An 18,386-nucleotide genomic window follows, 5' to 3' on the forward strand; every position below is an offset into this window, starting at 1 on the left:
ATATATTCCTCAGGAATGTATCGAAGGACTTCTCTATCATCCTCTATTTTACTCAGTTTTATCGGAATTTTACCACCTGATTACAATGCTTGAAAAGGAAAAGTATGTGAAACTCTTCCTGGCTGAGACACACGAAAGGTGTGCTCTACTATTCCACCAACCCTAGGTCTTGTTACAAGACACCCTTTTTTTTTTTTGGACGTGTATTCGAAATAACTAATCTGGGATACATTGAAATGTTGCTTTGTCTCTAGGAGCACGTGATGTTTCTAGATATACAGTCATATTCTTATAAAATTGAAGCCACCAGTTTGTAAAATCCTTAACATCACTTGTCTCAACTATTTTCAATGAATATGCACCAGTATTAGAAAATGAAACAATAAGCTCACAATATTCATAGGGTGTGTAAATTCTGTCTCTCCTCCTAAGAGCACGTTTCATCATTCCAAACTTCCGATCACATGGCAAGAACGAATGTCTTCTCAGTGGATAGAAGTGGAGAATTTTATCAAACTGATTCATATCAGTTAAGCCAAACAAGTCCTTATAAGAGTGTTGTTCTTATTTTATCCACAACAGTTATAAGAAAATATTGTAATTTTGAGATATTCTTTGAAAAAAAATTGAGGAATATAATCAATGGAATTTATGACACTTCATCTGTGCCTTTTCTTCCCTGTCACTCATGATACATATAGAAATGAGTTTTTCCGTCTTAAAATTGTGAATGGAAAACACATTAACGGTTAATTGACTCAAACAGAAGATATCTTGAAAAGGTATACATGGCAGATTAAGTAGATTTTGCATAAAATCGAACACTAAAGTCATAGTGTCTTCATCATTAATACATTTTTCCCTCCTCTGTTTAATTCATTGTTAATACATTTTTCCTTCCTCTGTTTCAAAGCACTATAAAATTTCTCACTTTTTCTGTTGCGTTCTCATGTGGGAATACAGAAAAGTACTTGTGTCAGTGTCTTAGAAACCTTTCTGTAATGCAGATGTTTTTCATACTGGATTTATCACATTTACAAACTCGATGACATCAGTACTTTTCTGTTCAGAATGTGTGTCTATGAGTATGGATTCCAAAAAAGTTACTTGGTACCTTTCTGCAATGACACATTCAATTAAGAAATATATCCAAATTGATATATTGATTTTGCGCATATGCAGATAACAATGTTCCAGTACAGCTCCATAATTTCTGTCACACAAAATTATGAACTACAATCAATCTGGATACAGTGAACTCGGTTATAGTGAACATTCGGCTATAGTGAACCTACAGCAAATTGTTGGTTCCGATTCACATACATTAAAAAGTACATTAATATTTCCCTTTATAGTATATCCTCACTTCGGTTATACTGAACTTTAAAAAAATAGAAGTTACAAGAGTTGTATCCTGACAAATTCTTATTTGAAGTCAGACCTTTGCCTTTTGTTCTCAGAAACATTTCCATTATGACGGATAGCATCGAAACAACGGAAAATGAGATTGCCTTCTTTTATTAAAAGGAGACGGATATTATATCCAGAGCATAAATGAGGGTAAGATTTCGATGGCTTTCAAACTTCATCAACCCTCTCCCAGTTTCCACTAAGTGGCTCGGGAAATTCCAACGCTGAGTACGTAGTCAAACCATAATAGTATTTGTCATTTCTACCTGATCAGTCTGTTACTAGTGTTCGAACAGTGAATGCACTGCATCAAAATGTCGAAGTATAAAGTGTTTTCTTTGGAAGACAAGGTGAATATTATAAGTGACATTGAACGTGCTTTTTTGCAAGCAGACGTGGGTCGACAGCATAATTTAAGTACTCGTAAATCAACTGTGAGTAACAGTATCCATTCCACAAAAATTAAATAATTTAATTACTGTATAGTATTTTATTTTCTTGTTCACAATTTCATTCATTCCCGTCATTTGAGGTTAGGAGAGAGACCACTTCGGATTTAGTGACTCTCGGATATAGTGAACGAAATATGGAAATCTGCAGAGGTTCACTATATCTGGAATTGACTATATATCATTATACTAAAGCTGCAGTACATAGAAATTATTTTCCTATGAACATAATGATCACTTAATCTTAGAGATAAAAATAGGTTAGAAAATTCGTAAGTTAGAGTATACCTATAATAAGTGCATGAAAATTCAAACACTTTATGGCTATTACTAGTAATTTGTAGACTGGCAAATTGAAGTTTCTAATTTTACGCACTTCATTGACAGAATAAGAGTAACTAAATTGAACAATGTTTACACGCATGCTGTATCTGACCGAATGCATCACAGCATTTTTTTTTTTTTTTCAAAATTTATAAACTCTTCTGGCATCGACTCTAAGTCCCATAATTTATCGTAAAGTTACAAAAATATTCTTTCTCTACTGATAACATATTGTTCTACAAAGGACATAGTGCAAATACAAACAATGTGTAAAAAATAAATGAAGAAAGGTGATGTACTGATGTTTATGGACCATTCCACAGTAAGTGATTGCTAAATGCTAAAAATAAAAAATGAATCAAAGTATACATGTTATATATCATTTTAAAGCCTAATTAATGTAGTTTTCAGATCTGTTCTTTTTATGTTGATAGAGTTATTCTTTTTCTTGCTATTTCAAGTTTTATGGACCTGTGTGTTTTTTCGGTGTTAGGGAGAAGACATGGATTTTACTGTGTCAGTACTACTACAGACATTGAAATCATTAATAGTTGATGTTGGCACAACTCATTTATGGTAATTATGCTAGTGCCCAAGTTATTGTGAAACAGGATTATGATTATTGATTTTACATATTTGCCAACTAAAAAGTATCCCTTCCACAACAAAAGAAAACTTCAACTTTATTTGCTACGTCACAAGATCATTGCAGGAGATTGTGGCTGGCACCCTTGGTACTTACCATTGATAGCTGCCTGAATATGAAAATAATTTGAAGTAAATCCATCTATTAGAAAAATAATCATTTCTTAAATTTTCCGGTCGAGGTGGGTTCTGCCAAGTTGGTGACAGGGGGATGCAAAGGTGGCACTTGGAGATTTCCTTTTCGGCCATTTTTCGTCTTATCACCAACCAATGCTTTTCGTTCTCTCGTCTTTTTCATCACTCTGTTTCTCTCCGCTGGCCACCGATGCATGCAATGCCCACCACATTATCACAGCCATTTTCACCTCTGCAACCCCGCTGTTAGTTTTTGCCATGTCCGCCACCATGACGGGATCTGTTAAGGATGTTTGATGAGGCTTCATTCTTCTTCACCTTCTAGTTATTATGTCCATTCTTAAGTTAAGGTTCTAAGGCTTATAACTCCCGTCTCACCAGCGGGGATCTTTCCTATCTCTGTGGTCCTGTCCCACAGTTTCGAGCGCGACTTCCGAATTGTGTGGCCCGACAAGGCGCCCAGCAACGAAGCAATAGTGGTCCCTTCATACTGCCCCTATATGCAAGTTTAGGTGCCAAGCCCGGACAGGAGATCAAGTACACTCATGTAGAGTGGGGCCCGGGGCAATTTAAACATCCTGGTGATCGACTTTGCTCGCCTGGGCAGATATACCGTTCTGACGTATTACTGCTGACTTATGGGTGTCGCAGTGTAATCAACCACAAGTCCCCTGAAGCTGCTTGCGGTCTCGGATTGCTCCGGCTTTAATGGGTAAGGTCGGAGTTAGCCGAGTAGTCCGGGAATTGTGTTCAATGTAGAGTGGGGACCCACGGGCAGTTATTCCCGTGGTAGGGGCATAAAATTGCATAACGTCTCTGGTGTACGACTTGCCATTAGGTGTTTAATGCCCAGTTTGAAGGGTAACTTCCGTGAAGTGGGTTGCTGGGATAGGGCTGTGAGGGGTCCCCATGGCCGGGACAGACCGAGAAGAATTTTTAGGTGTCTTTTTCTTATGCCCCCCCCTCCGGTGGCAGGCTGACGCCGACGCGTATCGTAGGGAGGGGGGGCATTTCCAAAATGGTCTCTTCGCGCTCTTCTTCTCCCATTAATAAAAAATCGAGAATTGAAGAACCTACAAAAAGGTACAATGACGAACATAGCTATGGATATGGTTCCCGAAAATACGAATGTTTATATCCTGCCTCCAAAGTTCATTAGTATTACTTTGACAGGAACGGAAAAAATAATGAAAAACATCAGCCCATTTTACATCAGACGTGCACTCGATGGACTCGTGGGGAAAGTCAAGAATGCCAACAGTAGCCTTCTCGTGAAACTTTGTCTCCCAAACAAAGTGAGATGCTGCATTCAGATAAAAAACAGATGGAAAAATCCAATGCCGCTGTGTTACAACAAGCAACAGAGGGTATTTACGTGTCAACACAAATGCTACCTCTCGAGTGTATACCTGGGAAGCGAAATGAAATCGAAACCCAGACATATGTGGACACTGGCACTCAGACTGAGGAATCAGACGACAGCTGTGGCCTAGATATCAGGCCCATTACACCTAAAAAGATAGTTGCTGAGACTGCAAGGCCAGATTCTAAACCTCAAAGAACATCACGATGTCGCACTCCTCGTTAGGGAGAGATATCGAGAACACGATCTCGATCCTGTGCTAGATCAATGTCACGATCAGGAGTGCGACGAACTGTGAGTCGCTACAGTAGGTAAATAAGCAATCGCAGTCACAGGTGAAGGCTCCAAATCACAGAAGAGATACGAAAAGAGAATCACCTGTAAAGCCACCATAAAGATTTAGCTCCACATAATGACTTATATTGTACAGTGGAATGTGAACGGTGTTCACAGCAGATATACAGAACTACAACAATTGATCTATCATGAGAACCCTTCTATTTCATGTCTACAGGAGACACAACTCCGATCTGAACACTCCCTGAATATGTCAGGATACAACATTCACCGGTACGATCTTCTTGACGGTATTCGGGCCAAGGAGGTTGTGACATCCTACTCAGCCAAAGCATCTTTTCCTCTGTTATCAACATTGACACTCCACATCAATGCATATGCTCTACAATAACTTTACCTACCATTCATTTTTCAATAGTCTGTCTCTACATGCCCCCACAACCTCCTTTTACAGTAAATGAAATTGAACATATCCCATCGCAGGTACTGCTCCATTTCTGTTAGTGCGGGATTTCAGTGCAACACACCACTCTTGGGGCTCATATTCCGAGAATGACACAGGAAATAAAATAGCAGAGGTGTGTACGCATCTAAATCTCATTACCCTGAATTCAGGGGAAGCAACACACCTCTCCTTGGCTTACGGTAGATACTCCATAATAGATATCTCCATTTGTAGCCCAGTTTTGTCCACGCATTTCGAATGGTCTGTGATTCACGACCTACATGGTAGTGACCACTACCCCACTCGGATGCGTATGCCTGCCTTACATCCTGCGGAATCTCGCTCTCACAACTGGGTTATTAAAAAGGCGGACTGGGTTGGATTTTCGGAGTACATATCATTCAGTGATAACGGACATGAAAGTGTGGACTCCATAGAAGAACATTTCTCAAATGTGGTTACGTGGTTATAAAGTCAGCAGAATTATCTATCCTCCTGTCGCCCTGCAGGCCAAAATGCTTCCCTGTTCCCTGGTGGACGGATGCCTGCAGAGATGCAATCCGAGACCGCAAACGTGCCTTACGCCAATTTGAGCGCCATCCGACCCAAGAATATTTTGTCCAGTTTGAACGTCATCGAGCCAAAGCTCGTCGCACTGAGTGCGATGGTAAGAAGACGTCCTGGACAAACTACGTCAATTCATGGAAAAAGAACGTCCCAGCTAACATCGTATGGGACAAAGTCCGTCGAATAATGGGGAAACGTAGTTCTGTAATTCCGGGTATTCTGAACAATGGCATAACGACCATCAGTACCATAGATATTGCTGAAATATATGCTACCACTTTGGCACAAATAAGCAGCTCAAGGGATTATGCGCAGAATTTTTTAAAATCAAAGATGCTGAAGAAAAACGGAACCTAAATCTTAAATCTGATAACAATGAAGACTACAATGCACCGTTCACATCCAAGGAGCTGGAGGCGGCACTAGACACATCCCCTGACATTTCCCCTGACCACATGGCGTTATGGAATTCTGCAAACTCTGAATGATTGGGGACTTCATGGCAGTCTCCCAACGTTTATTGCGAAGTTCATGGCTGAGCGGTATTTTCGAGTTCGAGTAAACACAACCCTTTCTAACGAACATCTTCAAGAAAACAGCATTCTGCAGGAGTCTGTATTAAGCGTTCTTCTATTCTCAATTACGATCAATGGAATTGCCCACTGTGCGGGTGACCGAGTATCTTCTCTGTTGTACGTTGATGATTTCAGCTTATATTACAGCTCTTGATATCTTCCATCCATCAGTCGACAGCTGCAACTGGTCATCAACGTGCTATCCGAATGGGCTGTTCGCTTTAAATTCTCCACTCTAAAAAGGCAGTGTGTACGCGTGGACATTATTCACATCCTGAACTGCATCTTAATGGAGTGGAGTTGCAATATACACACACTGCGACATTTTTGGGCCTTATCTTTTATTATAGATTAACATGGGAGGCCGCATATACGTGATTTAAGAATTAGCGTAAAGCACGTTTGCGGGCTCCAATTGCATTTCTGTAGGCATCCGTCCACCAGGGGACAGAGAAGCATTTTGGCCTACGGACAACCAGGGGATAGATATTTTTGCTGTCTTTATAATCACATTTTAGAAATGTTCTGTTATGGAGTCCACACCTTCATGTTCTTTATCATCGAATGATAAAGACTCCGAAAATCCGACCCAATCCGCCTTTTTAATAACCCAGTTTGCAGAGAGAGATTCTGCAGGACGTAAAGCGGACATATACATTCTAATGGAGTAATGGTTACTACAACATAAGTCGTGAATCACAGTACATTCGAAATGAGTGGACAAAACTGGGCTACAAATGGAAATATATATATCAAGGAGTAAGTACCGTAAACAAAGGAGAGGTGTGTTGCTTCCCCAGAATTCAGGCTAATGAGAATTAGACCTCTGCTATTCTATTTCCTCTGTCATCACCGGAATTTGAGCCTAAAGAGTCGTTGGAAGCATTGAAATCCCCCACTACCAGATATGGAGCAGGTACCTGCAAGGGAATATTTTCAATTTCATGCACTGTGAAAGGTGTGTCTGGGAGCATATAAACAGAGACTACTGAAAACTGTATGGTAGGTAAAGGTACTCTAGCGTCTATGTATTGATGTGACTGTTAATGATGATAATAGAGGAAAAGTTACTTTGGCGGAGTAGGAGGGCACAACCTCGGTTGGCACGAATATTGGCAAGGTGATCGTACCAGTGAACGTAGTATCCCTAGATACTCAGGGAGTGTTCAGGCTGGAGGTGTCTTCTGAATAGCAGGGTTCTCATAATACCATAGATCAATAAAATTGTTGTAGTTCTGTATACATGCTGTGTATCCTGTTCACATTCCACTGTACAATATCAGTCATTAAGAGGAGCTAAATCATCACAGGGAATCATCTCTTCTTACCTTTTCTATGATTTAGTGCCTTTGATTGCGACTGCTTAGCTCTCGACCGTGGAGATTCACTTCCAAATCGTCGCACACCTGATCGTGATCATGATCGAGGACGGGATTGAGAGCGTGATCTCGATCCTTCACCCGAACAAAGATTGCGACGTCGTCGTGGTGAACTACCAGGCCTTGAATCTTTCTCTGTTGTTATGGCAGTGATCTTTTTTGGAATGTAAGACCTGATATCAAGCCCACAAGTAACTAAACTGCCCATCGAACATCTTCTGACTCACCGCTGACTTCTTATAGGATCGTACTGCTTACTTCAGTCTCGGTTGATCAACCGCTTGACCAAAGGATGCCCCTAAGGCACAGCCGCAGGTCCTACCTTATGGAATGTCATAATTAGCGGTCTGATCACATAACTCGCACACAAAAAATCTGGAAATGATTATCTACGCCCATGACATAATGCTCATGGTTAGAGGACCTACCCACCCTATATTTCTTCAAACATTTCAGGACTGTCTCCAAATTATTGATGATGGGTGCAAAACTCAGGAGCTTCAAATCTCGAAAGAAAAATCCGCGCTAATGCCTATGTTCGTAAGAAAGAAAGAAACATACCTCAGCCACCCCACAGTCACAGAGTGGGGACTAAACGAAGTAACTAAAATGAAATACCTTGGCATAATACTCGATAGCAAACTAGACTGGTATCCTCACACGCTACTCCTAGAAAATAAGATTTTGTACATTCGCAAGAACTTAGTACGTTGCTCTAAAGCTCCATGGGGAATGCAGTTCCATCATTTGATGACCATATATCATCACTCAATACTTGTTGCTATCATGTATACTGCAGAAGCATGGTTCAGCCTTACATCCCGCAGAGCCAGGCACAAACTGTTACAAATACAACAAACGTTTCTAATTTTCAGCACGAAAGCATATAAAACTGTTTCCAGCTTCTCCCTCCAAGCAATTGCCGGCATTATGCGCATAGACCAAGCCATAATCCTAACAACGACTTCAGGGCCATATCATCAGGTAAACCTACAAATGCAGTTATTCCCTCCCTTAAGCTTGCAGAAACTAAATCTAGACCCATGACTACCCATATCCCAAACACAATCACATTGTCATCGACTCAACACGATCTTTAGGGAAAGCTGACTTACAGATATTCAATGATGGATCCAAAACAGACCATCATGTAGGTTCCGGGATGATGGTGATGAAAAACTCTAAAGAAATTCATTCGGAAATAAGAAGACTCTGCCTTGATTGCTCCGTCTTCCAAGCCGAAATTATTGGGTATGCTAATATATCATATGCAATACACACGAACTCCAAAGCAGCTCTTCTTGGAATAGCAAATAAAAGGACAACACATCCACTAGCCGTCGATGCTAGGAACAAAATAATTAACTTTAAGAGTTCCACTTTCATCAGCCTCCACTGGGTGAAAGGCCATCAGGGTAACGAAAGAGCAGAACACCTCACGAAGATTGATGCCAGCCACAGAATCACCATCGACTACAAGGGAATCCCACTTACCCAGTGCAAGCAGCTGCTGACAAAACCACTACAGAAGAATTTGAACTCTACGTACATCAATTCCGAGCAAGGACTCCACACCAAGACTTTCATACCCAATATATCCCATAGGCTTTCATTATCCCTAGGTCCAAGCTATATAACCACTCAATTCTTGATCAATCATGGCAGCTTCAGATCATACCTCTATAAAATGAACAAATGCACTTCACCACTCTGCAACTGTACCCAAAAACCTCCGCATACTGCCCTTCACCTGATAAAGGATGCTCACAATTCGCAGGATCTCGACCTAAAGCACTACGGACTACTCCTCTGCATATGGTGCTCAAACTCCACTTCAACACCGTTGAGATCACTGCCTTCCTCGAGCACATCTTCCGCACTCTGCAAGAATAATCTTATTATTACTTTATACTACACTGTAAATCCCCAGTGATATGCCTCTGGTGAAACAGGAGTTGTAACCAATTTCTTGAAAATAAAAAAAAAAGGCCACGAGTGTAGTCTGACTCAGCAGTCTGAGTGGCAACATCCACATACGCTGAGTAGCGATCTCAATTCGCTTCCCTGCTGTATTTGCATGAGGTGGCGTTTTTGTGTGGAAGCGTCAATTTCCTCTGTTGCTTTTTTCAATACTGAGGCATAAGACTTTCCGTCGCCTTTTTTTGATCTAAATTACGCTTACAGCCTCGAAAAACGTAATATCTTCTCAGACTCGGAACTCTTGAATATCCTTCTCTACCATATACTTCAGGCAATTTTTAGAATTAGCAGCATGGTCCCCAGAACAATTCACACAGAACTCGGCGCCGGCATATGGGGAATCACCATGGTCAGCACCTCAGCACTTTGCACATATGATGTTGTTAGTGCAATGTTTTTGCTTATGTCAGAACCGCTGGCACCTAAAGCATCGCACTGGGTTCGGCACATACATACGAACAGGGATACACTCGTACCAGACAAGGATATATTCTGGTAGGACAGGCTTTTCGAAGGTTAAAAAGACAGTGCTCAGGGGAACAGTCTGTCCGTCCCGCTTATGTAATAAACGGTAAGCCTTGTACACGGATTGTTCCGCCAGTTCTACTTGGATCTTTTCATCAGACATATCGTCCAGAGAATCCGTATGCACTACTCCCCACGTGGTGTTCAGCAAGGAGTGCCATTCGACTTTAACAGGATAAGACCCTAGTAACTTCGATTTCAACAGCGTCTCGCTGTTTTGGAGATATATTCTCGATGAGGAGACTACCGCTGTGTTGCATTTTTGACCTTCCCAATGAGGACGTGGAGTGTGCGTCTCACGTAAAATGGACTGATGTCCTTCATAGTCTTTTCTGTTCCATCCAATGTGATACTAATAAACTTTGGAGGCGGCACTTTAACTGTCACTTTCTCAGGGTCCAAGACCATAGCAGTGTTCGTCATATTACCACCAGTCGTATCTATTCCTGTCTTCCGTTTTTTGTGATTTTTTTCTGAGGGAGGGTGAGAAGAGCGCGACGACATATTGAACTGGCACCCACTACAGAACAGTGGTCTTCATCCTGCCACAGGGGAGGTGAAACACAAGACACCTAAAAAATTCTTCGTGCTTTGTACTGGCTATGAGAACCCCCTCCCCCACAGCCCGATCCCAAGCAACCCCACTTCACGCAAGTTACCCTTCAAACTGGGCATTACACATCTAATGGCAAGTCTTACACCAGAGGCGTGTCGGAGTTTCATGCCCCTACCACGGGAATAACCGCCTGTGGCTCCCCACTCTACACTGAACAAAACTGCTGGACTACTCGGCTAACTCCGAATTCACCCACGAAAGCCTGAGCAATCCGAGATCGTACACAGCTTCAGGGGATTTGTGGTTGATTACACTGACACCCATAATTCGGCGGTAACATGTCGGAGTCATGTATCCGCCACGGCAAGCAGAGTCGGTCACTGGGGAGTCTAAATCGCCCCGCGTCTCCATTGGGGCTCTACGTGAGTGTACCTGACCTCTGCTCCGGGCTCGGCACCTAGACGTGCATATAGGGGGAGTATGAAGGGTCCACTATTGCATCGTTGTTTCGTTGCTGGGCGCCTGTCGGGCCACACAATTCGGAAGTCGCGCTCGAAACTATGGGACAGGACCACGGAGATAGGAAATACTCCCGCTGGTGAGACGGGAGTTATAAGCCTACGAACTTAACCTAATAATTAATGTAAGTAGCTAAAAAAGGAAGAAATATGAGGCCTAATCAGGCATTCTCACCAATCCCGTCATGTAGGCCAATGTGGCAATATATACAGCGGGGATGGAAAAGTGAAAATGACTGTGATGATGTGGTGGGCGTTCCGCATGCAATGGTGGCCGGCAGTGAGAAAGGCGAGAGGACAAAAAGGTCTGAATGGTGATAATATGATAAATGTGTAGAAAGGAATGCACAAGAGCCACCCTTGTACTCCCAGTCACCCACTTGGAGGAACCCACCTCGACTGGAGTCCATTGCAATATTCATCATATTACCACCAGTCCTTCTTCTTTTTTTATTGTTGTTTTTCTAAAGGAGGGGGAGTGTGATGATGTGGTGGGCGTTCTGCATGCCATGGTGGCAGGCGGAGAGAAATATAATGATGACAAAGACGAGAGAAAGAAAAGGGCTGAGTGGTAGCAAGTCGATAAATGGGAGCCACCACTGCACCCCCTGGCCACCACCTTGGGGAACCCACCTCGACCAGCGCAATAATAAATAGTGATGAGATTTTGTTCTCTTTATCACAGAGCGAAATGTGCTGCAGATACATACTGTTACAAAGAGATAGTGTCTGTGACAATCAAAGTGCAAGATAAACACTGGAGGAAGAGCTCGCAGTGCATTCCTTGTGCTTCACTCACCTCAGGTTCAAGTTTCATCACAGAGGACGCAATTGGCACCGTATCTTCCTCAAATTTTATCTCAGATGTGTGATCATGTCTCTGCTCCTCATATTCCTCCTTTATGCCAGTCACATGCGGATCCAAAAAATTCCGTTCCTACAGTACGAAAAGAAGTGTTAAATGAGCAATTTATTACAAAGTGTTATAAGACGACTTCTAACGTAAGAAGCTGCTATCTGTGTGTCTCATGCCATAGCTTGACTACAACCTGCAACATTATGATCAATAGGTGTACGATTCATATGCAAATGCAAATTTTTCATGCAAAAAATTTTTTTGACATGTTATGAACTTCTATGTGACGAACACGAAACGTTAACTCTATATATCATTCTATATAATTCGGCCATTCCAGAATATAATATCTATTGTAACATATTTTCAAGACTGCTTTGCATTAACCCCAGAATTTGCATATTTTTTTTTTAAATAAGTAATGTGATTTTGGATTCTTCTGTTCTCAACACATATTTTTTCCATTGGCTCTAGTGAATGGCCAGAAATTCCTTGTGTATGAAGGAAAAATGAAAACCACTTCCTCCTTTAGTTGCATTGAACTACTGCACAATAAGAAGCAAGTCCACACTTCCTTAACAGCAAAGGGTACATCCTCCAACTCAGGAAAATTCTCTTTACAAACCGCAAGTAAATGGGGCCATGTGGCCATTCAGACGCTCAAGTAGGAGATGATCTTGTAGTTTGCAACGCCAAACCAAATATTTAAAAAGAAAACGTAATATTTTCCCGAACTCGGAGCTCTTGAATATCCTTCTCTACCATATGCTTCGGGAAAATTTTAGAATTAGCAGCGTGGTCCCTAAAACAATTCACACAGGGCTCGGCGCCGGCACATGGAGAATCCCCATGGTCAACACCGGCGCACTTTGCACATATGATGATTTTTGTGCAACGTTTTTGCGTATGTCCAAACTGTTCGCAAATAAAGCACCGCATTGGTTTCGGCCCGTACGCACGAACTGGCACACGCTTGTACCCAACAAGGATGTATTCTGCTAGGACAGGCTTTTCGAAGGTCAAGAAGACTGTGCTCAGCAGAACAGTTCGTTCGACTTGCTTACGTAATAAAGGATATCTTTGGACACGCACTGCTCCGCCAGTTCTAGTTGGATCTCTTCATCAGTAAGGAACGGATTCCTATGTAATTAAATATTATTTTTGCGTGTAATAAAACACAATTAATGAAGTTAAATATTCCGAACATGAAGTTTCAAGTTAAAACCCAAATATTATTTCACATAAATACACATATTTTCACAAAAATATTATGTAAACACTTATTTTCAGGAAATCTATTATAAACACATAAATCTTGGAGTTTTTTTTACTTCAATAATTTTTTTACAAGAACTTTTAAACATTTTAAAACTAAATCAATTATGTAACTTAGACGTACGTTATCTTTTTAAGAATTCTTGGTTGCTTCGTGTTTCTAAGTGCTGTGTGGTGTATCCATGATCCATTTTTGTAATAGTATCGCCTCATGTTCTGAGAACTGCTAAACAACATATCAGTGTTATTATTAGAGAATAAATCAACATGGACAAGGAGGAGAGATCTTGCAACACATAATTAGGAATGTTTATTGTTGCTGAAGATGATTTCATTCAACGCTTTGTTTGTGAAACAAACAGATAAGAGCTCGGGTATGAACATTATTTAATTTAAACAAATCTCTCGCCTCTCGCTCATGTCCATCAAGTAAAGCAATACATCTTGTTATGATTCCCTGTTATCGGCTTCGTCCATCGATATCCTATCCTTCAAGATTTACTGAAAGATGGTTTGTTTAAAAAGCGATTTGGCTTTCCTATCAGCAAATCTAAGCTTTTTGTATGACACCATAAAAAAAAACTCGAAACATCCAAAAACCTGTTGTCTGAAGCAGAGACGTGTGTGCCGTGAAAATTAAACTATACTCACTACCAGGTTCAGAAGTACAAGTACTAAGGGACAAATTCCAGAATGTGTTTGGGAAAAACAGTGGATATAAAAAAAATGTGTAAAGTTGCTCAAGTGTTGGAGGGTGTGTCTGTAGGTGAAATTGACGGTGTATGTGTTTGTGACATTCCTCTCTTTAAATATGCACGTCTGACGTCCTGTGATGTGGAAAGACCATTTTCACAGTATAAATCGTTGTTCAGAGATAACCGGCATGCATTTGTGATGGAGAATTTGAAGATGAACTTTGTTGTTCACTGCAATTCTCGGCTAACTACTAGCACTCAAGTGTGGTTGGTCAGTACCTAGTAACTTTTTTTTCCAAGCTAAGTAAGGTATTTTTGTCATATTTAAAAAAAATATTTATTTTTTTTATTTTTAGCAAATATTTTCGTACTTTTTACATAAAAAATAAATATATTTAAATTTTTAGCACATAAAAATCCGCTCCCTATTCATCAGACATATCATCCAGAGAATCCGTATGCACTACTCCCTGTGTGGTGTTCAGCGAGGAATGCCATTCCACTTTAATAGCATAAGATCTTAGCAACTTCGTTTTCAACAGTGTTTCACTCTGTTTTGGAGACATAGTCTCGATGAGAAGACTACCATCGCGTATTCGAATTGATTTATGACCTTCCCAATGAGTCCGTCGAGTGTGCTTCTCACGTAAAATAGACTGATGTTTTTCATTGTTTTATCCAATCTATCCAATGTTATACTAATAAATTTGGGAGGCGGCACTTTAACTTTCACTTTCTCAGGGTCCAGATCCATAGAAATATTTGTCATATGACCACTAGTCGTGTGTTTTGTCAATCTTTGTTTCTTATTAACTTGTTTTTCTAAAGGAGGAGCGCGAAGAGGCCATTTTGAAACTGACCCCCCCTACGGAACTGTCGGCGTCAGCCTGCCACTGGGGAGGGGGGCGTAAGAACAAGACACCTAAAAATTCTTCTCGGTCTGTGCTGGCCTTGGGGTCCCCCTCACAGCCTCATCCCAAGCAACCCATCTCACGCAAGTTAGCCTCCAAACTGGTTATTACACACCTAACGGCAAGTTGTATACCAGAGACGAGACGCGACTCTATGCCTCTACCACGGGAATAACCGTCCGTGGCTCCTCTCTCTACACTGAGCAATCCCAGGACTATACAGCATCCACAACCCGAATCGTAAATACCTCGCCCGATCATCATTAGTCGAATAATCTGAAGGAAAGGAATGCATGAGCGCCACCATTGCACCCCCCCGGTTACCAACTTGGGGGCATCCATCTCGACTGGTAAAATTTGTAAGTGATGATTCAAAAATTCAAAATGTGTATGATTTAGTGAATGCTCAGCATTGCAGTCTCTACCAGAAAAATTGGGTGGAGAAAATTCACGAAGAACTACAGGATGAACAGATTTATAGTATCAGAGCAACAATCGCACTCACTGGTCACCTGTCTGTAGCAGCCAGTAAATAACACATTGAGAATTACCAACACACTTCATAAACTACTCTCACCTCAACTTCACTTTTCACGATGGGACAGTTAATTGGCACAGGAAATTTCTTACACGTTATATCTGATTTGAGATCATTGCTGGGGTCCATATATTCTGTTTTTATTTCAGTCACGTGCAGATCCAAATCATTTCCTTCCTGCAACACACAAATCATAATAATTATGTAGTATATTATATGTAATTTTTCTATAAAACCTGTCATTATTTTTAATGTCTATTCCCTCTCTTATTAAATTGCGATTTCAACGAATGCACATATAAACACTTCAGATTCAGTAGTGACATTTTTATGAAAACCCTCGTCTAGTTTGATTTTATTGATCACAATCCTGCCCACTGTTTTAGTGAAGGAGCTGGACCCGAAAACGCTGCTGCAGAATAGAGATCTAAAAAAATATGAAGTAGTTTTTGTGATTTGTAACTTAATACATACTTACAAACAACTGTCCCAAGAAATAGACAATAAATATGTAGAGTTTGGCTAATAAACTATTTTAAAAAGAAAACACTAAAATAGACACTATTAAGTGTATTTCCTAAACCAAGTGCAAATCACAGGTTTGGCCACCTACCTCGGATTAACTGAGAAAGACCACCTTTCCATACTGGACTCCAATTAAATTAAAAGTAAACAACGTAAATTAAAAGTTATCAATGGCGATGAAATGATCAAAATGCATATAATTTAGTGAAGGTTCAGCACTGCATTGTTTATGACAAAATTGAAGTCGAAAAATCTTCAAGAAAGATAAAGGATGAACAAGTATATGCATGAGAACACAAATTGTATCCCCTGGTCACCTGAATCCAGCAGTAATTTCAGCCAGTACATAACAGAGGGAGAACTACCAACCAAATAACTTCATAAACTACACTCACCTCAACTTCACTTTTCACGACGGGAAAGTCTTTTGACACAGGAGTTTCATGAAATGTCATCTCGGTTTCTACATTACAGCTGCGGTCCATATATTCTGTCTTGATTCCAGTCACTTGCAGATCTAACACATTTCTTTCCTGCAACACACACGACATAATTATGAAATATATCATTTGTAGTTGTTCACGAAAAACCAAGTCTCTCCACTCTATTATTAAATTCTGATGTCAACGAACACACTCCAGTCAGTATTGACATAATTTGTACGAAAAGCTTCATAACACAGCATATAAAAGAACAGTTCTATAATATGATATTGATTTGTTCAAGTACATGCTTACATCCTTTTATATTTGCACATACAAATATATTTCATTTCTGAATGACTGTTAAGTGATTATAGAAAATGTATGTCGAGAAATATGAAACATATTTTAAAATGATTTGTGGCATTACACGTTTCTTCTGAGAGTAGGCCTAATCAGTAGCAGTAAATAGCAGAGTTGTTGTCTTAAATATTGATTCGAGCAGCAATGCTCTACGATCATTGACATCTTTCATTATATTACTACAGCGAGACAAGTTCGAATGGAGGCTATTTAATGTGTAACTCAAAGCTATGACCATGATAAGAAATAAATTAGTGCCATGTTTTAAGCAGCAACAACTACTTTCTGATAAAATTAGTAGCAAGTCATCACAAATAACCTATTCTTCCAGTTCAATAACTGAATTTGACAGGCACAGTAGCCGATGACTCAAGACACTTTAACTACTATATGATAGGCCTACCACAGTCCACCCAACATTCTGATGAGTTTGAGCAACTACAACAGGTGGCGAAGTCTGATTCTGTGGATCAGCTATAATGGCAGAGGAGGACATCATAATAATCATAAGATACCACTGTAATGGTTGGTGAATAGTGTACCGTCACTGAGGTATGCGGACTGAAGCCAACAGTCACTTGATCGGTCTTGTCCCTGTGTGGGCTGTCGCGCCCAGAGTCACTCTAAAATGCTTTTCCTGCCACACGATAAGCTACATTGTTATTAAAAAATATATAGTAATTAGTAATCGCTCTCAATACCTGAGATAAAGGTTTCTGCTCTTCTATATCTGTGTTTTTACTTATTCCTATTGACAGAGGGTCGATTTGACGTTCCATCTTGTTCACGGCCATCATGACTGAAAAAGACAATAGTAAGAAACTTAGATTAACATGCAACATGTCAGCTATTATCATACAGGCCTACTTACAAGCACCCATGTGAAATAATAATTTCATGTCTCCGTAGTAGTATACATAAACGAGCACAGATAAGCATATTAATATTGAAAATCTCAGGAACTCCACTCCTTACTCTTTTGAAAATAACTCAAATAACCTATAAAATGAAACACACTTAAAAACACGACGTGAACTCTATATTGGCGATATGGTCACCCACCCAACCCAAATAATTATCTTCCTTTTATAGCATAATTTTGCAAAACGAGAGAGATTCCATTGCCATCTTATGCGGTGTGATGTCAATTTTTCAATGCTGCCAACTACAAGGGTGGTCATAACGTTTTAATTATCACCTCGAAAAAATGAAGCTGCGACCATGAAACTTGGTGAGAAGTTGTTAATCCTTTCCTACATATTCACCTTCAACGCGACACATTTTTCCCAATGATGGATGACTTGACGGAGGCCTTGCTTGTAGAAGTCTGCATTTTGGCTGATCAGGAAATGTTCCACCTCAAAAATCACCTCTTCGTCATTCTGGAAATGCCTACCACGCAATGGTTTCTTCATCCAAGGAAAGAGGAAGAAGTCACTGGGTGCCATATCAGGAGAATACTACGGGGGGTGAGGCAAAATTTGATAGCCTAAAGAAGCAGCATGTGTGACTGTGTCCTGTGCAGAATGAGCTGGGGCGTTGTCATGAAGCAAAAGGACCACCTTGGACAGCTTCCCGCGACGCTTCGTCTTGATAGCCTGCCGTAACCTCGTCAGGAGATTTCGGTAGTATG

The 18,386-nt window shown here is 40.5% G+C and overlaps 2 protein-coding genes across 6 annotated transcripts in view; one reads left to right on the top strand and one right to left on the bottom strand.

Annotated features, from left to right (window-relative positions):
• The window catches only part of LOC138691317 (zinc finger protein ZFP2-like), a 499,579-nt gene that overhangs the window by 468,585 nt on the left and 12,608 nt on the right, over positions 1-18,386 (top strand). The window lies entirely within an intron of this gene.
• Positions 1-18,386, bottom strand: part of LOC138691319 (zinc finger protein 454-like) — a 47,216-nt gene that overhangs the window by 22,402 nt on the left and 6,428 nt on the right. For 3 of the 5 annotated variants that reach the window (XM_069813193.1, XM_069813197.1, XM_069813196.1), the window contains exons 2-5: positions 17,455-17,552; positions 16,364-16,501; positions 15,483-15,620; positions 11,968-12,105 (exon numbers count right to left, since the gene is read on the bottom strand). In XM_069813193.1, coding sequence (XP_069669294.1) covers positions 11,968-12,105; positions 15,483-15,620; positions 16,364-16,501; positions 17,455-17,552 — 512 coding nt within the window. The remainder of the gene's footprint in view (positions 1-11,967; positions 12,106-15,482; positions 15,621-16,363; positions 16,502-17,454; positions 17,553-18,386) is intronic. The other 2 variants (XM_069813194.1, XM_069813195.1) reach the window with 2 other exon arrangements.

This window comes from Periplaneta americana, chromosome 16, assembly GCF_040183065.1.
Source record: "Periplaneta americana isolate PAMFEO1 chromosome 16, P.americana_PAMFEO1_priV1, whole genome shotgun sequence".
Taxonomy (NCBI): domain Eukaryota; kingdom Metazoa; phylum Arthropoda; class Insecta; order Blattodea; family Blattidae; genus Periplaneta; species Periplaneta americana.